This window comes from Bos taurus, chromosome 18, assembly GCF_002263795.3.
Source record: "Bos taurus isolate L1 Dominette 01449 registration number 42190680 breed Hereford chromosome 18, ARS-UCD2.0, whole genome shotgun sequence".
Taxonomy (NCBI): Eukaryota; Metazoa; Chordata; class Mammalia; order Artiodactyla; family Bovidae; genus Bos; species Bos taurus.
The window spans coordinates 49,710,343-49,733,892 of NC_037345.1; the positions used below are offsets into that span (position 1 = coordinate 49,710,343).

General features: G+C 54.2%; 2 protein-coding genes across 6 annotated transcripts in view; one reads left to right on the forward strand and one right to left on the reverse strand.

Annotated features, from left to right (window-relative positions):
* Window positions 1–44: 44 nt before the first annotated feature.
* PLD3 (phospholipase D family member 3) lies at window positions 45–20,677 on the forward strand. 5 transcript variants are annotated; one of them, XM_024978476.2, is made up of 14 exons: window positions 45–116; window positions 8,302–8,404; window positions 9,685–9,879; window positions 10,410–10,541; window positions 10,641–10,715; window positions 10,809–10,951; window positions 11,434–11,617; window positions 13,225–13,345; window positions 13,426–13,553; window positions 14,991–15,191; window positions 16,724–16,863; window positions 17,457–17,622; window positions 18,515–18,614; window positions 18,728–20,677. In XM_024978476.2, exons 4-14 carry the CDS (start codon window positions 10,515–10,517, stop codon window positions 18,913–18,915), a joined length of 1,473 nt encoding a protein of 490 aa, XP_024834244.1. In that variant the 5' UTR covers window positions 45–116; window positions 8,302–8,404; window positions 9,685–9,879; window positions 10,410–10,514; the 3' UTR covers window positions 18,916–20,677. The 5 variants fall into 5 exon arrangements, with proteins under 5 accessions (XP_024834244.1, XP_059732871.1, XP_005219060.1 ...); XM_059876888.1 differs by having other exon boundaries at window positions 45–8,404; window positions 9,685–9,901; XM_005219003.5 differs by lacking the exon at window positions 8,302–8,404.
* The window catches only part of HIPK4 (homeodomain interacting protein kinase 4), a 9,096-nt gene continuing 5,536 nt past the window's right edge, over window positions 19,991–23,550 (reverse strand). The window contains exons 2-4 of the mRNA XM_002694990.6: window positions 22,775–23,131; window positions 21,061–21,909; window positions 19,991–20,477 (exon numbers count right to left, since the gene is read on the reverse strand). Of these exons, the coding sequence (XP_002695036.2) occupies window positions 20,298–20,477; window positions 21,061–21,909; window positions 22,775–23,131 (1,386 nt within the window). The 3' untranslated portion in view covers window positions 19,991–20,297. The remainder of the gene's footprint in view (window positions 20,478–21,060; window positions 21,910–22,774; window positions 23,132–23,550) is intronic.

Sequence of the window (23,550 nt, forward strand, 5' to 3'; positions counted from 1 at the left end):
CCGCAGTCCAGCCGGAGTGCGCCTGCGCGCGGCGGGTTGGGGGCGGGGGCGCGCGGGGCTCCAGCCTAGAAGGCACCAGCGGGGCTGGGTCCCGGAGTGGGAAAACTGGAGTGCAGGTAATGTGCGATCTGGGGGCGCGGCGCCTCGGCTGCCTTTATGTTGTCCTTCCTCTATAATGCATTTCTTCTCTCATATCGTCCTCTGTCCCTTTATGTCTCCGTTCCTCCCGTTATGTTGCATCCTGCTTGAATCGTTATCACTCCCTTGTGTTTCCACCACTCTCCTAATGTCGCCATCAATCCCCATAACAAGATTTCGTTCTTTTTAAGTTCCATGGCCACCAAATGTCTCTCCTGTCGTGTCTCCTTCTCCTGTCGCCTACACATCTCTTTTGTTGCTGCTACTTTACAAAGTCCTTCTCATAAATCGTCATCATATCCCCATGTCACCTTCGCACGCCTCCTCTCCCCTTCGTAAATCGCACTCAGGTTTCCCTTCTTTCTCATCCTTTATGCCTCCATCGCTCCCCTGTCACCGTTGCTTCTCTGACAGTCACTGTCTGTGCCTAATGCTTCTAGTGTTTTCCCGTTAGGAGTTTTTTTTTTCTCTCTCTCTCTCTTCATGTCTCTGTCATTTTCCCCGTGTCACCTCTCACATACCAGGTACTAGAGCCCGTTATTCTGGCTCCATCGCTAAACCTCTGGGTAACCTTGACCATCTCATCACACCTTTGCAAACTTAGCTTCCTCATTTGTAAAACCCACACAGGGACACCTATGTCAGGGATGAGAGTGAGGATCCTGCGAGTTTATTCTGGTGACATGCCCAGCTCGATGTGGCTAATACAATCAATCATCTCACCCTCACCCTCATCCAGTCACCTTCATCCCCTCCTCCTTGTCACTCTTCCCCTCCCCCCAGCTACCTTCATCATTCCCAGGTTGTCACACTCTCTCTATCCTGACAAGTTCTGCTGCAGCAGCCAACCCCTGCTGTCCCACGTCACAGTCTCCAAGCTGTCCTCCCCTCCGCCACGTCACCACACCTGGGAGGGTGGCCCATCAGCCATTAAGAACCTTGCTCATGTCAATATTAATCCATCCCTCTTTACCTTGGTGGACAGACTGATTTCCCACCCCCAAATTGAGAGCACTTAGCCCATAGCAGGAGTCCAGCAGGGCTTGGTGGGAGGAAGACTCTAGGTAGCTTAGACCCAACCCTCCCTTGACTCATAAATCAGAGGTACAGAGAGAGGAGGCAGGTCTCACCACACCATCAAACCTCAGCAACCCCAAATCCTCAAGTGAAGAGGCGAATATTTTAGTTACTCACCTTGCCTTAGCGTGGCTAAGGACAGTCATTACAGTGTGTGCCAGGGACTGGACCCCCCCAGGTGCCAATCTTGGTTTTACTGTTTAGTACTTAAATAGCTGCATGAGCTTGGGCAGGTGGCTTAAGGTCCCAGTGCCTCAGTTACTACATCTGTAATATGGGAATGCAAATACAAGTTATTCATTCAATCGATATTTGTTAAGCATGTTCTACATGCCCAAGACTGTGCTAGGCATACGGACACATGAGTGAACAAAACAGATTCCCTGGCCTCATGGAGTTTACAGTCTATTAACAGCAAGGGCCAGAGACAATACACAAATGGGTAAGTAGACTAGATGATATATTGGGGGGATAGGGAATGCAGAGATGGTAGTTTTAAGTAGGGTGACCTGGTGACATTTGAACAAAGACTTGAAGAGGGGGAGAGAGTGACATGGCTCTCTGAGGGAAGAACAGCATTCTAGGCAGAAAGTAAAAGTGTTAGTCGCTCAGTCGTGTCCCACTCTGTGACCCCATGGACTGTAGCCAGCCAGGCGCCTGTGTCCATGGAATTCTCCAAGGAAGAATACTGGAGTGGGTAGTCATGCCCTTCTCCAGGGGCTCTTCCCAACCCAGGGATTGAACCCAGGTCTCCCACTTTGAAGGCAGATTCTTTACTGCCTGAGACACCAAGGGAGCCCCATTCTAGGCAGAGGGAACAGCACATGCAAAGGCCCTGAGGTAGCAGCCTACATGGCATTGGTAAGGGGTAACGGGGAGGCCAGTGAGGGAGGAGAGGGATGGGGGATGAAGTCAGCAGGGTGATGGGGGAGTCAGCGGGAGGTCTCACGGGCTGTGGAGAAGACTTTGGCTTTACTCTGAGTGAGGTGGGTTTGGAAGAGAGGACGGATGTGATCTGATGTGACATGAAGCCACAGCAGCAGCTGGAGAACTTCTACCAAGGATGGACTGGCAAGAGCAGCCTGGTTGGAAGAACAACTGAAGTCCTTTTTTAAAGCTGCACTCATATCCTTTATACTTGGAGAAAGTTTCCAATGTCCTTCTCAAAGATTGAGGGGAGGGAGAAGGGGGGTGTCGGTAGAGGTTTTGAGAGGCTGTTCGGGAGGGAGGGAGGAAACCACAGGTCTACAGATATTAGACAGCAGGAGAGGGGGCTGTCTACCCAGCACCCTAGGGAGCTTGGGCTCAAATCCTGGCTTCCTGGCTTTGTCCCTTTATGCCAATGACTAAACTGCTCTAGGTCTTTAGTTCACTTATCTGTTTGTTGTTGTTGAGCCCCTAAGTCGTGTCTGACTCTTTGCAACCCTATGGACTGTAGCCTGCCAGGCTCCTCTGTCCATGGGATCCTCCAGGCAAGAATACTGGAGTGGGTTGCCGTTTCCTACTCCAGGGGATCTTCCCAACCCAGGGATGGAACCTGCGTCTCCTGTGTCTCCTGCATTGGCAGGAGGATTCTTTACCACAGAGTCACCTGGGGGAAGTTAGGCTAAAACAAAACAAAAAAAAAAACTGTTGTGAGAATTGTATATATAAAGTGTTTTGAGCAGTGCCTGGTTCAATAAACATAAGGATCCCCACTATCTCTCCCGTATCCTACCCTTCCACAGCCACAGACCTCCCGGAGGGTAGCAAGGAAAAGACACCCCGCCTTATTTTGTGTTTGTGAGTTGGTTTGACAGTATAGTGCCCTGGAACAGAACTGAGCTCTGGGATCAGATTCCCAGCCGACAAACCAACCCTGTGTGACCTGGGCAGTGATTTCCCTGAGCCCTGTCTCATCTGAAAAACAGGGATAATAATGCTTTTTTCCCCCAGATGTTTTTTTTTTTTCATTTGTTTGATTTGGGGGGGAGGGTTTGGGGGCCACACAGCCTGTGGGATATTCGTTCCCTGACCAGGGACCGAACCTGTGCCCCCTGCATTGGAAGTATGGCATCTCAACCATGGGAAGTCCCTGTTGTTTGTTTGAATGGCGATGTCAACCACTTTCACGTGATGCCACAGCGCCCCTCTCTTGTTTTCTTTTTCTCCCAGGTACATAGTGTAGGTTTCACTCATTGATCTATTGTCTCACTCCCTCAAAAGAATTTCTTCCTTCCTAAGGATTTTTTTTTTCTCTGTTTTTCTGTGCTGCATCTCCAATTTCTAGACAGGGCTTGTCAGCAATAGTTGAATAAATACTAGTTGAATGAATGGATGGATGAACTGGCCACTGAGCATCTGCCATATACTGTCCCTGTGCTGGGTGACATGGGGGACACAGCAGTGACAGCCAGCCCGGCCCTCCCCTCGTGGATTCTGGACCCATCATCAGGTAGTGACAGTCCAGTGGTCAGGGCCAGGTTGGGAGAAGCACAGGCAGAGGGGTCCAGGCTAGGATTGGTAAGCCCAGGGGACTGCCAGTCCCATGGAGGATGTCTGGACCAGCCAGGGAGTCAGGGAGGGCTTCCTGGAGGAGGCGGTACATAAGCTGATAGAGGTGAGCAACCTGAAGAGAGAAAAGTATGCTAGGCAGGAGGGGCAGCTGTGGGCAGGTTTGGTGGTAAATGTGTGGTTTCAGTTCGAGGAACTGAAAGATATTAAATATGACTGGGCCATGGAGAATGGTACAAGCATAAGCCCAAAAGATTATTAAGGAAAGGGCTCTGGGAGCCACAGTGAGAAGCTGAGACTTTATCCTGTGCACACTGGAGGGCCACAGAGTATTTGAGCAGGTGAGGGGCGAGTCAGACTCAGATCGGAGGGGGAAATAGAAGTGTTTGAGTGGAGGCTGGGAGCCACAGGAGGCGGCTGGAATGGGGACCCAGGTGAGAGAGGCCAGTTCATGGCCTTGGACGGGAGGTGAAAAGGGTGGGTGGGAGACACTCTTGGGAGGCCAAGTGGATAAGTTATGGGGGACCCAGGACTCTGGGGGCATCAGGGCTTTCTGGGGAAGGTGGAACACAGGCCGAGACCTGAAGGCTGGGTAGGACAGCTCTCCTGGGAATGGGGACCCAGGCGAGGGGCAGGTTAGGGAGAGATGCTAAGGACAGTTGGAGACATGGGTATAAGGGGCTTAGGGACACCTGGGTGGAGGTATCTAGGAGGCCATGGGACTTGCAGAGCTGAAGTTCAAGGAGGAGATACGAGTCACAGACAGCTTTGGAGTCAGAGGAACTGAAACTGTCAGATGGGGAAGGTCCACAGGCACTGTCCCTGGAGAGCCCAGGAGGGCATCATAAGACAGTTGCACTTTGTCCCGAAGGCAGTGGGCAGCCACAGAGTGGGGTTGAGTAGGGATGGGACAGCTTTTGAGTTCCAGTTCCCAAGTATTCACCATTCATGGTGGTGGGGGTGGGTTGGGGTGGTTTGTGTATGCCTTTTTTTGCTTTTTTTTTTTTTACTGATTTGTTTTTCAGACCGAGCATCTTCTATCCCTGGAAGGGGCACCTTCTGGGGTCCTTTGAAACAAAGGTTCTACCTCTAAAAACAAAAACGTTTACAAAACCAGTGCTCCGTACTGTTTTCTGTAGACTTGATCACAGACGATTGTGCGGTCGGTCCAAAGGGGTCTGCACAATCAAATGAAAATTGGCCCCTTTAAACCCAAGAACTGGTCTGTTTTGAACCACGCAGAAGGTCCCTAGGTTTGTAAATGTTTACTAAGGTGTGGCCTGTCCAGTGCTTCAGATCTGCTGCAGCAGCTAAGTGGCCCACCCTGAATTTTACCCTCAGGCTGAAGTGCTACTATCTGTACCTACCCTATTGCCCCAGGCTCAGAACACAAGCTACTGTTCATTGTGTAGGAATTCAGTGTCACTGAATCTTAAAGCGACATCTAAAGTCTTTTCTCTCTTCTACTGCTCTTTTCTTCTGTTTTCAGAAGAAAAACAAACATTTACAATGTGCTGGGCGCTTGGTGGGTAGAGGAATAAATCAGACATAGACTTAGCTTTTCAAGGGACACATATATAAGTTTATCTGTGATAAGTAGTGTGTTCAGGGTATTAGGGGACACAACTCACCAGCCAGCTTGTATCTGTGTGAAGTGACTGTTGTGGATGGGTTTCATTGACTCTGCCCAGCAAATGTCATGTTGGTATATTAGTCTCCCCAGTGTTCTGAAGAATGCAAGTGAGGCTCAGAAAAGGTAGTCTCTTCTCCAGGTAAAGCACAGAGCTGAGATATGAATCAAGGGCTTGGGGACTGTGAGGCCCACCCTCTTAAAGCAGCCACCACTCCCCAGACAGGCATAAAGTGATCCTTTTTTTTTTCCTGACCATGCCACATGGTATACTGGACCTTAGTTCCCCAACTGGGGATCGAACCTGCACGCCATACAGTGGAAGCACAGAGTCTTTACTGAACCGCTGCTGCTGCTAAGTCACTTCAGTCGTGTCCGACTCTGTGTGACCCCATAGACGGCAGCCCACCAGGCTCCCTTTCCTGGGATTCTCCAGGCAAGAACATGGAGTGGGCTAAGGAAGTCCCAATCCTCTTTTTATGAATGAGGCCAGCAGGGCTCAAAGAAATAAAGCCCTGTGCCCAATGTCACTGAGTATGAAAGTGACAGAGGGCTTCTGGCTGTCCAGTGGCTAAGAGTCCACGCTCCCAAAGCAGGAGGGACCCGGATTCAAGCCCTAGTCAGGGAACTAGATCCCACATGCCACAACTAAAGATCCCACGTGCTGCAACTAAGCCCTGATGCAGCCGTATATTTATTTATTTATATATAAGAAAATTTCTGAAAAAAAGTGACAGAGGTGGGATTTGAACCCTGGATTCATCAGTCCAGAGCACTTCTGTGGAAGGGGGATCAAGTCTCCCACCCTCACCAGGGGTGGGGGTGTTTAGGGAACTGTGACCCAACACAGGTCTCAGAAGCCCAGTGGGTTTTGTTTCCTCCTTGTCCCTGGGCTATGGTGTCACACCCAGGGTCAGGCAAGGCACACGCCAAGGGGACAGGGAGATATTCAATGGGCTGGTGAAACTGCACAATTCAGTTGTACAGGCTGGGACTCAAAACAGCCAAAACCCAAACTGGGACTGAAACCTACTTTCTTTTCATCTAAATCACACACCTGGTCTCAGGATTTAATGAAGCTTAGGTTCTTTACGTCTCAGCACAGAAAGAATTCAGTGAGGGACAAAGTGATAGGTGAAAAGTGGATTTATTTAGAGAGAGACACATTCCATAGACAGGATGTGGTTCATCTCAAGAAGCAAGAACGGCCCTGGGAGAAACACGCTCCACAGAGTGTGGGCCATCTCAGAAGGCAAGAGTCCCTGAAATAGGGAGTGGTTAATTTTTATGGGCTGAGTAATTTCTTTTTTTGGCTGCACTGGGCAGCATGAAGAATCTTAGTTCCCCCATCAGGGATCAAACCCATGCCCCCTGCAGTGGAAGTGCTGAGTCTTATTATAATCACTGGACCAGCAGGGAAGTCCCTGGGCTGGGTAATTTCATAGGCTAATGAGTAGAAGGATTGTTCTAACTATCTTGGAGAAAGGGTGGTGAGATTTCCAGGAATTGAGCCACCACCGACTTTTGGGCCTGGGCCGGCTTTGGAACTGTCATGGCACCTCTGAGTGTGTCATATGCTAATATATATAATGAGACTCCAGGTCCACTGAATAAGGTCACATTCACAAGTTCCAGGAGTGATGACCACATCCAACTTACCAGTTTTGAGGCCACCATTCAACTCACTCACCCCCAGAGGAGATCATATTTCCTCCTCTGCCCAGAACCTACCCTTGGCCCCATTCTTGCCACAGTCCAGGTAGCTCTGCATAATCTGGTCCTGTGACCTCTGATTCACCTCCTCTCCCTCCCCGCACTGCCATTCCACTGCAGATACGTGCCTGCTTGCTCTTCTCTATCCCCACAGGCATACTCCTGCCTCAGGGCCTTTGCACTTAGAATACTGTTCTGTAGCTCTCTTCCTCCCCTCCTTGAAGTTTTTTTCTCAGGTATCCCCTTCTCTGTGCAGCCTTCCTTGTCCTCCTCATTTTCAAGTGCAAGTAATCCCACCCCCACCCCAACCCCGTCCCTCTCCCCTGAGTCTTTATAGCATATATTATCTTCTAACATATAATTTACTTTTTTTTTTTTGTCTGTCTTCAAGTCTGTTTTGTTCACAGTGATCTCCCCAGTGCTTAAAACAATACCTGTGCACAATAAAGGTGTGCAAAATTAATGAACAGCCTTGTGAAAAGTGGGCAGTATTGTTACTTTGCCCATTTTGCAGATGGGGACACCAAGGCACAGATGTGTTGTCAGTTCTCTGAAATCAAATAATCGCATACATACTGAGGTTCATATTAAGATCAGGCATCTGGCTCCGGATGCCACAAGTGTTAACTGCCTCACCAATCTAATGCAACCTACACCACCTCTCCAGTACTGGTTTTCTTTTGAAGTACGCTAGGTGCGTTTGCTTTGATAAAAATATAGCAAGTCAGAATTCAACCCATCAGTAAAGACTTGTCATCATGGCACAATTTGAAAGCCAAAAGATTGCTAACAAACTGAATAAAAGGCGTCTTCAGTTCAGTCGCTCAGTCACATCAGACTGCAACCCCACCGACTGCAGCATGCCAGACTTCACTGTCCATCACCAACTCCCAGAGCTTGCTCAAACTCATGTCCATCGCGTCTATTTTCTTTGTAATTTTGGTTTATCAGCGGCCACCCCAGTTCCCCTGCCTCACCGTGCTGTGCACCATCCCTCACATCTTCTAGCCCTACCTTTCCCCAGTTTTGTTTCCGTTGATCTTAGCTTCCCTCCTAGGGAAGGGAATGGCAACCCACTCCGGTATTCTTGCATGGAGAATCCCGTGAACAGGGAACCCCGGAGGGCTACAGTCCGTGGGGTCGCAAAGAGTCCGACACAAATGAGCAACTAATACTACTACTAGCTTCCCTAATTTCACCTCAGCTTCTGTTCCAACCACATAGTCTTAAATAAAGCATTTCTCACCAAGGGCAAATAAAAGGCAAACTTGTTTCCTGCGCCATGCCTCCCCTCCCCCACCCTTGGACCCTGCGGTCAGCCTTATCGAAGACTGTTACCTTCTGCTTCTCTTGGTGAGCTACGGAGATCAGATAAGCTTGATCTGTTGCTATTCTTTGCTGGATCCATACTGTTTTTGGCTGGCTCCCTGTGATGGGGTGGGGGTGGGGTGGGGGTGGGGGAATCCCTACTTGTGCTCTTCTGCCTTTAACCAAACTGGGATCAGACGTTGAGGGGGAAGGGGTTTTCAAATTATCCTTTCAGGTCTAGGCTGGATCTTGCGGTGAGTGGTGAACCAAACTCCCTTTTGGAATTTTCTTTTTTTTTAAATCACATTAATGCGTGGAATGAATTTTTAAAAACGTGACAAAACCTGGGACGCGTCAACACCTGTGTTCGCTTTATAATTATTTTTTTAACCCGCACAGAGATATTTTTCTCTTCTGTAAGTCGCTCATATTTCACGATTTTAAAAAAGAAAATAGGCGTAGGATAAAAAGTGATCCTGACGCACCCCCAAATCCTGTTGTCAAGGCAACCACTTCTGACGCTGTTTCTTCTTTCAATAATAACCCTTCTCTACCTTTGTGCACTTCCTGCCTGGGTAGGGGAAAGGGGGTCCTGCCCCTCTTTCATTGAGAGAGGTGGGCGGGAAAGGGGGAATCCCTCCAACTTATTTCTACAGCTGTGGCCTTAAATTCTGTTTCGGAGATACGAGATGGTAGATGGGAAACCCTCTTTATCCCTTCAGCTGGAGCCTGGATTTTTTTTTTAACACCAAAAACATTCTGTATTGGGATATAGTCAATTAACCATGTTGTGGTAGTTTCAGGTGAACAGGGAAGGGGCTCGGTCACACATATACATATATCCATCCCCACCCCCCCCCCCCCCCCCCCCCGCACACACACACTGGTAAGAAACATTTTTTAAATCCCTATCAAAATATCAGTTGGCATTTTTAAAAAATTAAATAGAGACTTCAATACAGACTACAACAGAAAACCCACCATCCCCTTATCGCACACCCCGCGCTCTTCCCCTCCCATAGCGTGGGTGGGCTGCGTCTTTTGATTTTATGGCTACATCCCTAAATCATGTTGTTCAGCCTTGGTCATTCCATTTTATTTTATAATTTTAAAAATCATTAGTCTTATTTATGGATTTATTTTTGACTAGGTAATACATGCCCACGGTACAAATATTCACAGGGTTTAGAGCCGAGAAAAGATGGGGGGGGAGTCTCTTTTTTCTCTTTACCTGAGTCCTCCCTAGCCCATATTGGGGGGGTGCTCTAGGATGGAGCGTAGCAAAGCAATCGCTCAGACCTGTGCTTTTTCTCCACCCCCGCCAGGTTGGCTAGACCGTATCTGGGGGGCCGGCCCCCCCTCTGCCTGCGGTGAGCCCGGACCGGCGCGCTCACTGCGCAGACTCCCCGCTGCAGAGGGCGGAGCCCCGTTGGGCCCCGCCCCCTCCTCCCTCCCGCCCCTGCTCAGCCTGTTGGGGCAGAAGCTGGGGCCCCGTGGAGGTAGCAGCAGCTGTCTGCCGAGTAAGGCCGAGGCCCCTCTGGGGTACGGTAGGGGAGGATGATTGGGGGGATGGGATGGAAGCTGAGAGGGAGGCCCCGATGGTCTTGGGCTCCTGGCCTGAACTGGCTAGTGGTTACCTGAGTGTGAGGTTAAAGGAGCTACCTGGAAAATGACTTCAGGGTAAATCCCAGGGCTGGGAAAAGCCAGGCACAAAAATATTTAGGGCTCCGCTGACCCAATCCGGAGCTGTCATTTTGGGAATGTGTAGGATAGGGCTCAGAGAAGGGAAGGTGCTAAATGGGGAGCAGTGCCAGTGCTGATGACAGGCAGGGTGGGCACTCAAGGGGGCAGGGAGGGCACCCCAGAGGGATAGGAGGAAGGCAGAGGGGTTGGACTTTGAGGGATTTCGAAATCCCTGCTGACCAGCAGTCAGCTTCCTCCTTTAGGGGTGGCGGGCGCAGTGCCAGTAGCCCCCGTGATCACAGACAAGGCGATCCAGTGAGTCCCGTGAGCCCGAGGCTGATCCGTTTTCTGTGATGTCCCCCCAAAGCCTAGAACACCCAACACAGTGCCAGCTTCTGGTCCCCGCAGTTTGGAGACCCTGACACACCCACTTTTGCACCTGGGAGCTGTATAACCCCTGACTGCCAGCACGATGAAGCCTAAACTGATGTACCAGGAGGTAGGTGGATGGGGGAACAGGGGAGGAGGGGCCGGATCAGGAGAGGGTGGGGGCCCTGCTGAGCTGACCCGTCACCACCACTCCATCCGTGTGCCCCAGCTGAAGGTGCCTGCTGAGGAACCTGCCAGCGAACTGCCCATGAATGAGATCGAGGCATGGAAAGCTGCAGAAAAGGTAGGTGCCCCTCTCCTCCCTCAGTCTGTCTCTGGAGGCTGTGGGCTGGGCTGCCCTCCTTGGGCTGACTGCTCGCCTCCTCCTCCCCCGCAGAAAGCTCGTTGGGTCCTTCTGGTCCTTATCCTGGCAGTTGTGGGCTTCGGTGCCCTGATGACTCAGCTGTTTCTATGGGAATACGGCGACTTGCATCTCTTTGGGCCCAATCAGCGCCCAGCCCCCTGCTATGACCCTTGCGAGTAAGTGGAGGGGGGCGTGGGTGCCTGGGATGGTGGGGGAAGGGGCCCTGCCAGGCCAGGGACACTTCAACATGCACTACGCAGGGCCTGCACCCACTGTTCAAGACAGAAAAAGGGGGTGGCAGACACTCCCAAGTGGACCGTCACAGTTCTCTCTGTGCCCACCTGCTTCACCCACACTGTTGCCATGGCAACCACAGCGTCGTCATCTTCTATGCCTCTGTGAACAGACAGGCATACATAGACACACATGGCATCTTCTATCCACATCCATGGACAGACACACACACACACACACTTACACACACACATCCACAACCTTCTACAAATCTAGAGAGACAAATGCAGACACAGAGAATCATGAGTACAGACACACACGAATACATATAGTCTTCCATCCTCCGTGGGCAGACAAGTGAGCACTCACAGTCTAGCCCACCATGGCTTATTCTGCCTCCCTCCCTCCCCACCTCCCCACCCAGAGCAGTGCTGGTGGAGAGCATTCCCGAGGGCCTGGACTTCCCCAATGCCTCCACGAGCAACCCCTCCACCAGCCAGGCCTGGCTGGGCCTGCTCGCTGGTGCCCACAGCAGCCTGGACATTGCCTCCTTCTACTGGACTCTCACCAACAATGACACCCACACTCAGGAAGCCTCTGCTCAGCAGGTACCTGGCAACCTGGGCCCTGGCTGGCAGCAGGGGTGGTGGGAGGCATCAGAGTCAGGGAAATGAAAGGGGTTTCCCTCCAGCCCAGGAGACAGACTGGCATGTCTCACGTAGTGGGTTAGACAAAAGTGTTTGGAAGCAACTGTCTTCACATGGCCCACGGGACTGGGGGCGTTTTGTCACGGTCATCTGGAGGCCTCTGAATATCAGGGCATGGGTTTGGTTACGAGGGATTAGGCTAGCAGATATTGCTCACCCACAAGCTTCCTTCCCTGAGCCTGTCACACAAAGAAATGGAAACATGGAATGAGTACCAGCCCAGCCTCAAGCTGGGCTTCTGCGTGCCAGCTCTGTGACTTCAGGCAGGTCACCTCATCTTGCAGTCTTCATTTTCTTCATCTGTAGAATGGGGCCATTATTTAGTGTTCACCTCTTGTGAAGATGAAACGGGCTGATCCCAGCCAATGACAGCAGTGCCTGACAAGAGTCAGCCCTTTATAAGCATTTACTGTGATAGCCTTGTTAGGGTCTGCAGGCAAATTTAAAAAGCATAAAACTCCAAGATTTGAAAAGGAACAGCCTAGGTGGCTAAGCCCTTCTTTGAAAGACATAGTGAATTTGTTGCTCTTCTTCCTTTTCCCTGCTGCCACTCTTTGTCAGAGGTAGACTTTAAATGTTTTAAAATTGTGGGGATCATTAAACAGTGCCTGGAAAAAATACACAACAGTTAAAAATTATATGAGCTGGAAATTCCCTGGTAGTCCAGTGGTTAGGGCTCCGAGCGTTCACTGCCAAGGGTGAGAGTTCGATCCCTGATCAGGGAACCAAGATCCTTCAAGCTTAAAAAAAAAGGTATGAGCTTCCATTCCCTGCTGGTTCCTACTGGAGTGATTCAAAGCACAGAGCACAGACATAGAAGGCAGACGGTCTGAGTTCAAATCCTGCTTTCCTGTTGATTTCTCCAACGCTCAGTTTCTTCGTCTGCACTTTGAGATAAACTCAGACTTGCCTTACCAATGACAGCTGTGAGAATTCAGAGTTCGGGTATAAAGGGGCTCAGAAGGGGCCTGGCTCACAGTAGAAACAAGGGAATCATTGGCTGTTACTGTTATTAGCATCATCAAGCCTTACCTAGGTCTTCCCAGACTCCCAAGTCTGCGCTGTGCCTTTAACATTCTGCAAGGTGCCTAGAGACCCCTGCTGTATCAGGCGTGGATACTACCACGTCAGGGTCTTGGGAAGGACCTGTGAAGGGCAGGAGTGGCAGGGAGGCCCTAACAGGGCTCAGAGCAGCCGGGTATTAAAATAGATAAAGACACTTCCCTGTTGGTCCAGTGGTTAAGACTCCGTGTTCTGAATATAGGGGGCACGGGTTCGATCCCTCGTTGGGGAACTAGGATCCCTCATGCCGCACAGCACAGCCAAAACAATAAATAAAACAGATAAAGTAAGGTTTTAACTTCTTAACCTGTAAAGCTTTTCCTAACTGTATTAATGTAAAGCCTGATCAGATCTAGAAGCCTAATCTCAAAATGACTCCGTGGGGTGCTCCGTGGGGCTCGAGAGCCAGCTGATCCATGCCCTCAGAAGCTGTCTCCTCCCTCCAGGGCGAGGAGGTCCTCCGGCAGCTGCAGACTCTGGCACCCCGAGGTGTGAAGGTCCGCATTGCTGTGAGCAAGCCCAATGGGCCCCAGCCCCAGGCAGACCTACAGGCGCTGCTACAGAGCGGTGAGCTAGGGGGCCAATGAGGGTGGGCTGGGTCTGGGGCTCCCCAAGCCAGCTCCTGACCTCCACCCCTGTCGGTCCAGGTGCCCAGGTCCGCATGGTGGACATGCAGAAGCTGACCCATGGCGTCCTGCATACCAAGTTCTGGGTGGTGGACCAGACCCACTTCTACCTCGGCAGTGCCAACATGGATTGGCGCTCCCTGACCCAGGTCTGCCTGAGCCCTGCCCACCGCCCTTCTAGGTCGCTCCCTGCCTCGTGGGGCTCCCAGCCTCCAACCGTACCCCACCTCCTCTTACCAGCCCTCCTGAATCATCCCCCAATCCAGCCCTCCACCACCCTCCCCTTGCTCATGGAAGCCCCTCTGATCCCTGATGGCACCTGCCAGCCCCTTTATACGGCATCCAAGACCCTGTCCACCCACACGACCTTCACTACTCACTTCCTGAGAGCCTGCTTTAAGCCCAGCCCTGTTCTGACGCTGAGAACGTTGATGGCAACAGATAGGCCTCTTGGAACTCGTGGTCCAGGGCTGAGACGGGCCTGTCACCAGGCGGTGTCAACCCAACAGGGTCAAGGCTGAGATGGGAGATGGGGAGAAGCACAAGTAGAGGGTCAGGATGGGGGACCCAACCTGGGGTATCAAGGAAAATCTCCCAAAGGAAGTGACAGTTAATCTGCTACCTGGAGGAGCTGCAGGAATGAGCATGAGATGGGAAAGGGGTATAGCTGAGGCAGTGATGATGTCTTCAACAAATAGATACTGTGCAAGCCCCTAACTGGGTTTCACTGGTAGCTCAGCTGGTAAAGAATCTGCCTGCAGTGCAGGAGACCCCGGTTCAATTCCTGGGTCGGAAAGATCCCTTGGAGAAGGGATAGGCTCTATACACCAGTATTCTTGGGCTTCCCTGGTGGCTCAGTCAGTAAAGAATCTGCCTGCAATTCAGGAGACCTAGGTTCGATTCCTGCATTGGGAAGATCCCCTGGAGGAGGGCATGGCAACGCACTGCAGTATTCTTGCCTGGAGAGTCCCCATGGACAGAAGAGCCGAGCATGGCGGGCTACAGTCTGTGGGGTTGCAAAGAGTCGGACACAACTGAGTGACTAAGCAGAAGCCCCTAATCCCACCGACTCTGTGGGAAAACACAGAAAATACAGCCATGGCTGAGACATCCCTGGTGCCTGTCCTCCCAGTCCAATGGGGAGACAGGTTTGTCACCAGGGAAAGTGATGAGGGAGGCCCAAGGGACCTTGAGAGCCTAAGGAATGCCTGACACAGGCTGGGCAGTCAAGGCAGGATTCCTGGAGGAGGAAACCCTCAGTGGAGACCTAAGACTGAGCAGGAGCTCAGTAGAAGGTAGAAGCCGCAAAGGTTCAGGAAATCAGGAGCTTCGGAATAACTGACTTTCACCAAAACTTCAGATTTTAGTCTTGAGTCAAGATCATGTCCATCTCAGGGCTTTGGCTGGGGGAAGGAGGATGGGGGCTAAGGGGCAGAAAGAGGGAAGTAGGGGCAGAAAGAGGGGGAGACAGAAGGGCAAGGGGCAGGAAGGGGGACTTGGTGGAGGCAGGAGGAGGGGCTGCAGGCGTCCACGTCACCTGCCTGCACCAGGCCACCACCCTGGGGCTCAGCACTGTGCTCCCGCAGGTCAAGGAGCTGGGTGTGGTCATGTACAACTGCAGCTGCCTAGCTCGAGACCTGACCAAGATCTTCGAGGCCTACTGGTTCCTGGGCCAGGCGGGCAGCTCCATCCCATCAACCTGGCCCCGGCCTTACGACACCCGCTACAATCAAGAGACTCCAATGGAAATCTGCCTCAACGGAACCCCTGCTCTGGCCTACCTGGCGGTGAGTCCAAGGGAAGAGGGGCCTGCCACATGCTCTCACTGGACCTCCTCCGTCTGGCCCTGCCCAGTGATTTGATGGGGATGATGGAGTCCTGACCACTAGCTGTCACTCCTGCTCACTCAGGGGCCTAAGACTTAGAGGTTGGGACTTATGTCCCAACCTCCCTAGGCTTTGGTTTCATCTAGAAATCTTATGATTGCATCATAATATTTGCAATCTCTTAGGGCTAATGAGGCAGCATGGCTGGGTTCATTCAGGCCAATCCCTGGTTGAACTGTCCACTATGCCTGAATGTCACATTTTTAATCAATTAAGATGAAATGCTGTTGAAAACTCAGTTCTTCAGTCACCCTAGCCCCCTTTCAAGGGCTCAGCAGCCACACCTAGCAAGTGGTTGCCGTATTGAACAGTGTAGATACAGAACATTTTCATCACTGTGGAATGCTCTGTTGGACTGCACCCACTCTGGACAAGGCACTGCTGTTTTCAACTGTTGATGTTTTCTCTAGTTGGGGTGGCCAACCTGGGACCCCCAAGCAAGTCACCTGGCCAGGCCCAGCGTCGTCATGAAGGGCCACCCTAAGGCATGGATGGAGGGACATAATTCATTGGGGTCCTTTAGTCCAGTGGTCTCCCACTGGGGAGTAAAGTTTCCCTCATCACCATTCAGAGCTTAAGTTTGCTCACCTGTTGGGAGGGTAGAGGGGGCTGGGTGAAGCTCCTGGGGTGCGGGGGCACATGAGGAGTGCCATGGCGGTGGGCTGTGAGCCAGTCAGGGACAAGAGTGATTAGAGGGCTTCCCCCGTGGCTCAGCGGGTAAAGAATTCACTGCCAGTGCAGGAGGTGCAGTTTCCATCCCTGGGTCGGGAAGATCCCCTGGAGGAGGGCATGGCAACCCACTCCAGTATTCTTGCCTGGAGAATCTCCATGGACAGAAGAGCCTGGCGGGCTACAGTCCATGGGATCAAAAAAAGAGTCAGACACGACTTAGCAACCAAACAGCCACAGCAGCAGCAGCAGAAGAAACTGGCACAACAGTGTAAAGCAACTATACACTAATAAAAAAATTTTTTAAGAGACTAAAGCAGAGGTCCTCAAGTCTAAGCATGCACTAGAATTACCAGAAGGGCTTGTTAAAACCAGATCCCTGGGCTCCATCCCAACACCTTGATGCTGTGTGCCCTGTGCAGTGAGGCCCAGGAATCTGCATTTCTAACAAGTTCCCAGGTGATGCTGCTGCTGCCTGACCAGGCAGCTCATGTCAAGAACCACTGGGTTAGAGCTTAAGTTCTAGAACCAGACCGCCTAGTTTCAAACCCTGGCTCCGTTCCTCAGCTCTGTGACCTTAGGCAAATCACTTATCTTCTCTGAGCCCCTGTTTGCTCACCTATGAGCTAGGATGTGTCATTATCTCTCCCCTTCACTGAGGCTGAACATTCAGTGAGATACACAGGGACCTAAGGCCTGACGGTCTGTCTGCAGCCGGCGTCCACTGTGAAGGACGTGTCTTGACTGTCCCCTTGTCCCCTCAGAGTGCACCCCCACCGCTGTGTCCGAGTGGCCGCACCCCAGACTTGAAGGCCCTGCTCAACGTGGTGGACAACGCCCGGAGTTTCATCTACATCGCAGTCATGAACTACCTGCCCATCATGGAGTTCTCCCACCCACGCCGGTACTGCTGGGCACGTGGACAGGGCTCGAGGCTGGAAGCCACACGAGTGGAAGAGGAGACAGGAGAGGGAGTGATGGGGCCCAGAAAGCAGGCAGGGAGCCAAGGCCGGGGGACAGAGGGAGGGGACACCACAGGACAAGACAGAGGCGACAGGGAGAGTGGCTCTGGGTGCTTGAGACAAGGGAAAGGGGACAGAGGAAAGGCTGTGAATATTGGGAAAGGGGTATGGAGATGGGGGGACTGGAGGCTCAAGGTAGAGGATGTGGGGTTTCTGGGGGTAGGAAGCAGGGAGTGTGGGCGGAATATGGGGTGAGGGGCTTGAGAGGTGGGACTGAGCATATTCAGGTTTGGGGCGACACGGTTGGGGTTTGAGATCTGGGATAGGAAGGGGGGATGATTGGGTCTGAGGGTTCAGAGCAGGTAGTCTGGGGGCAGCAGACAAGATGATGAGTGGATTGGGTAGGGGTGGGCGGGAGCCAGAGATGGGGTGGTCTTGGGAAGTGGGGGTTCTCCGAAGCTGCAGTGGGACCCAGGCCTGGCGCCCTAAAGCTGAGGGGAAGCCTCCCTCCGTACCCTGCACTCCCTGCCCCCAGGTTCTGGCCTGCCATTGACGACGGGCTGCGGCGGGCTGCCTATGAGCGGGGCGTCAAGGTACGCCTGCTGATCAGCTGCTGGGGACACTCTGACCCCTCAATGCGGGCCTTCCTGCTCTCCCTGGCTGCCCTGCGTGACAACCACACCCACTCCGACATCCAGGTGGTAAGCACCTGCCCAGACCCGCCCCTCAACCCCTGTGCAGGGCAGTGCAGGGACACAGCTCCTGTGGCACTCACCTGGCATCTGACAGAGATGACACAGAGCGGGCTGTGCCCTGATTGGGGCGGAGGAGGGGTGACTACAGGTCAGGGTTGGAATCAAGGGCGTGGGCAGAGGAGTCAGGGCCAGGAAGGGGGAGCCCCGAGGAAGCTCCTGCTGCAGCCTGAAGGGTCACAGACTTTCAGGAAAGGGGGACGTCTGAAGTAAGACCTCAGGGACTATGGTGAAGAATCTGCCTGCGGTGCAGGAGACCCAGATTCGATCCCTGAGTCGGAAAGATTCCCCTGGAGGAGGAAATGGCAACCCACTCCAGTACTCTTGCCTGGAATATTCCATGGACAGAGGAGCCTGGCAGGCAACAGTTCATGGGGTCGCAAAGAGTTGCACATGACTGAGTGACTAACACTTTTAACCCTAGAGGGAACAGGTGGCGTGTGAGCCAGTCTTTACGGAGGACCCACTCCTCTGAAGGGCTTCACACACTGGGCTAGTGGTAAGGAACCCGCCTGCCAATGCAGGAGACATAAGAGACACAGGTTTGATCTCTGGGTTGGGAAGATGTCCTGGAGGAGGGCATGGCAACCTACTCTAGTATTCTTGCCTAGAGAATCCCAAGGACAGAGGAGCCTGGCGGGCTATGGTCCATAGGGTTGCAAAGAGTTGGACACGACTGAAGCGACTTTGCACGCACACATGCACTTCTCTGGGCCCTGTTCTGATCCCCAGGGCCTGAAGGGAAGCAGCTGAGCCCCCAGTCCCGAAGACCTGGTTCCACTCCCCATCCCCAACCCAGGGGCTTCTCTGTCCTCACCCTGCATCTCCCCACCCCTCTCAGAAACTCTTTGTGGTCCCTGCGGACGATGCCCAGGCCCGAATCCCTTATGCCCGCGTCAACCATAACAAGTACATGGTGACTGAACGGGCCACCTACATCGGTAAGTGTTCCAGGAGCACCATGATTGGGGGGGCAGGGGGGTGGGGTGGGCAATGGAAGGGGGTCCAGGTGGCGCCATGGGCCCTGACTCTCTGGACCCCCAACTCCCCATAGGAACCTCCAACTGGTCTGGCAGCTACTTCACCGAGACGGCAGGCACCTCGCTGCTGGTGACACAGAACGGGCGGGGTGGCCTGCGGAGCCAGCTGGAGGCCGTGTTCCTGAGGGACTGGGACTCCCCTTATAGCCATGACCTTGACGCTGCCGCCGACAGCGTGGGCAACGCCTGTCGCCTGCTCTGAGGCCCGGTCCGATGGCCAGGCCAGGCCTGCAAGGCCCTGGTGTTCCGGGTCTCCATCCCCTGTCCCTGTGCCCCCCGCTTCTGTCTGACCCGTTGTGACTCCAACAGGCTCCCCCTTCGCAACCACCCCCACCCCAGCCTCCCATCTCTACCTCCACCCCCACTGGCCTGATGCTGTGGCCCCAGAGGACCCAGCCGAGCTGCGGGAGGGCTCAGTCCCAAAAGGAGAAGTGGGGGTGCATGCTGGGCCTAGCCTCCCTGGCCCACCCCACTTCCCAGGGCAAAGAAGGCCCAAGGTCATAATAAGAAGTAAATAACTTGTCTGTACAGCCTGTGCCTGACTGAGTGGTGTAAGGTGGGGTGTCGGGTAGGGGACAGCTGGCATGAGCCTCTGAGGGGGACATCTTTGTGGGTACTTGGCCCTCAGCATGTGGCCAGTGTGGTTTGGTGTGCATTGGACTCTCAGCACATGTCTGATGTGTGCTGAGCCCTCAATGGGTGACCAGCATGGGCCAGGGTGTGCTGAATGCTCGGTGTATGATGCACGCTAGCTGGTGTGTGCTGAGCATGGGTGTGTGACCTCGTGGGTGGACATGAACTGAGCCTCCTGGAGCCAGCATGGGGCCACGTGTGCTGCACACTCAGCATGACCCGAGCCACACGAGCACGCGCCAAGCCACTGCCACCAATAGCGTGGACTGAGGGTGGACTCGCATGTCTGGACACTGGCGTGGGTACTGAGCGTGAACTTAACGTCTCGCATGTCCCGAGCATGGATATGTGCATGCCAAGCCCGTCACCTGTGGCAAGGACAGGTCAACAAACAATAAGAACTGGGCATCTGGCCAGCTCAGGTTGGCACCTACTGAATGCTGAGCATGTTCTGATGGTGAATTCTTGCATGCCAGGCACCCAGCGTGTTCCAGGGAGGGGGCAGTGTGCTGAGTGCAGGCTCCAGCCTGAGCCTGTGGTGGACTGGGTGCAGCACTGGAGAACAGCGCCTGGGTCCCCCCCCTGAACCCCGCCCCCCGTGCCAGTTCAGGCCTCAGGCAAGGAGAACAGGCATGGGGCAATACTGCTGAACAGTTCTTTATTGAAATAAACAGAGGTGGCAGGGCCAAGGGCGTGCTCAGGGCCAGTGGGGTGAAGCCCCCCCCCCTTCTTGCATCCCTCTGGCCCAGGGGGCCACAGGTCAGACCCCGAAACCCTTCTGTGTTCGGAGTTTGTGTTTAGACATGAACCGTGGGCGGCGGGGGGGTGGGGAATTTCTGGATAACTATCTTTCTGTAAGAATAATTTGTCGGTTCAGGGGATGGCTCTGAGGAAGGGGTTGCCAGCCCCGTCAGCGCAGCCCCCAGCGATGGGCAGGGGTGGGGTCACCCATCAGTGGTGCCCGCCGACGTGCTGCAGAAAGCTGGTGGCCCGGGGTGGACCATGTGGGTGGGCGTGGTGTGGGGGGAGCCCCTGAACCCGTGGCCCCCTGAGGCCCTCCAGCGTCCAGTCTGGCTCACTCAGCCATTCCCCAGGACAGCTGTTGGGGTCGAAGAGCTCAGGGCCTGGACTCTGTTGGGGAGGAGCAGAGATGGGCATCATCCAGGAAGCCCCCTCCCCACATCCCACCTCCACCCTGAAAACAGCCAGCCTGCCCGCTCGTGGACTCCTTCGGTCCCAACTGCTTTCTTGTGACTTCCTGAGGACAATTTTGTACATCCTGAACCCTCTCGACATTTTGGAGGCTTAAATGGTGTGTGCTGAGACCTTAATGTGTCCTGAAGGAGTGTTTGCTGAGACCTTAATGTGTCCTGAAGGACTGTTTGCTGAGCCTCTGTCCCATCTTCCTGGAGGTGGGTGAGCTGTGCTACGGTCTTGTTCAGAGTCCTGGGCCTCTATCAGTTCCCACATGTGGATTACGATGTTCTGAGTTTTTACACAGCCTGAATATGGGTTCATGTTTGCTGAACCTTGTCACAGGAGTGTCTTAGTGTTTGCTGAGCCTCATCACATCCCGAGGGTGGGCTAGTAGTGTGTGTTGGACCTTGAACCAACTACAGGCCACTCAGATGTGTGGGAGGCCAGGCTGGTTCCCTGTGCCCCAACCCCAGAATCACCTGCACCCTGGCTGCCCCCCTACCCCCACCCAGCTCACCTCAGCATCCATGGTCATGTCCTTGATGTCTGGCCCATCCCCGTCACGCTGTGGGATGACAGGCGGCTCGGCAGAGGCCCCAAGGCGCTCTCCTTCTGCCCAGCCACTGGCCCTGCACGGGGCGTCGTCCTCAGGTGAGGCCTGGCTCAGCCGGATCAGGTTGCTGAAGTTGGAGTCAGACTTGGAGCCTACCGGTGCCTTGCGGACCTTGTGGCGGCCCACCAGGCGGGTGCCGTAGAAGGCCAGGATGGGCTCAGGGCTGGACTCGGGCAGCCGGCGGCCCACAGCGGCAGCCTTGAGCGGGGCCAGCACGTCGGGGACCACGTCGGCATGAGTCTCGCCCCAGAGCCCACGCCCCACCTCCTGCAGGCTCAGGTCGTCCAGCTGATCGATGGCCCTCTGCATGCCGGGGGCCTTCTCCTCTCGGAAGAAGGGCCCGCTGCCCCCTGTGCTGCCCAGGCCCATGGCCGCCTCCTCCTCGGCCAGACGGTAGTAGGGGGGCCCATCTTCCGCGGCGGCCAAGACCGACGTGGGTGGCTTGCCCTCCACCTGCAGGGACAGGCGGCAGCTGCGCAGCGAGAGCTGGTAGTAGCGGGTGGTTTCGTGGGTGCTGCGCAGCTGCTGCATGGACACGAAGGGGTGGCGCAGGGCAGCACTGGGGCTGATCCGTTCGTGCGACTCCCAGGTCAGCATGCGCTTGATCAGCTCCACCATGCTCTTGAGATCGGCGTGCTCCGCCAGCACCTCGCGGTCCGGGAAGGTCAGCCGACTGGCTGCCCCGACGCCGTTCACTGTCTCGATCTGGTCCAGTGACTTGAGCATGTACTTACGGCGCTCCAGTGGGCGCACCTGGTGGGACACGGGGTGCAGCAGGGGTGGGCACGGAGTTCCGGCCCCAGGCTCTCCTGCTGAGGGGCCCACATCTGACCCCCCACCCTAGTTTCCAGTTGGCCCTCCAGTCTGGCCCAGAGCTCTCTCGTGGCTATGAAGTCTGCACACGGGAACCCTGACTTCCAGTTCTGCCTGGGATCTGACTTGGTGCTCTCTTACTGCTGGGAAGGTCATACTTGCTCCCTACCAAGAGAAGCCCCTTCTAATCTCAGCCAGACCCCGCCTACTGCTGTAGGAAGAATGGCTGACCGTGACCTGTGGTCCTCCTGTTTAACCCAGGGCTCTCACTGACCCGAGCTGGCTCTTGCCCCAGCCCTCCAGTCCTTCCCTGAGCCATGGGTGCAGCCTCTGTCAGCAACGAGCAGAAGGGCTGCCTCCTTTGGAATCAAATGCTGACCCCTCTGGCTGCCACAGCTGATCCCCATGTCTGATCCCAGCCCTCAGGCCTCCAACGAGTCAAGCCCAGACCATTCTCCCAGGGGTTATTAAGGTCTGCCAGGTACTTCAGACCCCTCTATTCCTGTGACAGCTCCCACCGGACTGGCCCAGACTTCCAGTCCTCTCTGCTGTCTCATCCAGACTCTTGCCGCACAACTCTGATGATTCTGGCTGCAGAGGTGGCTGCCCTGACTTCCAGTCCCACGCAGGGTCTCACTCAGATCCATCTTGCTGTAACAACTTCCACAGCCTGCATCCCGCCCCCCGCCCCCCTCCCCACCCGCCAAGCTTCCGGTCCTCTCTGAGATCTAACCTAGATTTTTTTTCTTCTGGGTGCAGCAGACTGCTCACACTGACTGCCCTCGCCCCCACCTGTCCCCCCTACCTTGGTCTCAGCCAGGTAGTCAGCCAAGGACTTCAGCTGCCAGGGGTTGGCGGCGTCAGGGTGCGGGTTGCGCTTGAAGAAGTGGTGGGCCTTGCGGGCGGCATGCAGCAGGTGGGGCTTGGGCAGGCCCTGCGTCTCACAGATGTAACGCACCTGGTCGTACTCATTGTTGCCCGGGTAGAGGGGCCAGCCCAGGTGCAGCTCGGCCATGACGCAGCCCAGGGACCACACATCCACCTTCTCACAGAAGGGCAGCCCCAGTAGAATCTCGGGGGCCCGGTAGAAGCGGGACTGGATGTAGGGTTCCTTGACGTAACGCACCTCGCTGAATATGCTGGCCGAGCCAAAGTCGATCACCTGGCAGGAGGAGGGAGGCAGCTGGGCAGGTGTAGCCCATATGAGCCTCCCCTGGCGTCTTTCGGTGGGGTCCTTCTGCATCTGCCACTTGACTGTCTAGTGCTGCACCTCTGAATCTAGGTCTCTTCTTTATGTCCCTCTCTCCTCCAGCCCTTGTTTCTGGTTTGTGTGCTGGTCTCTCGATCTCTATCTCCACCAGAACGTATGCCCCTGGGGGTTAGCCTCTGTCTCGTCTGTCTCCCCCATGCCTTGTCCATCAGCAAATCTTCCTGACTCCATCCACTTTCTCTTCTGCTCACTCTGTGTCCCATTCTCAGCCCCCACCCCGGTCCTGTCTTCCTTCAGCCCCCACCTAGACTACTGGGGAAGAAAATGCAGAAGGAAGTGGCAACCTACTCCAGCATTCTTGCCTGGAGAAT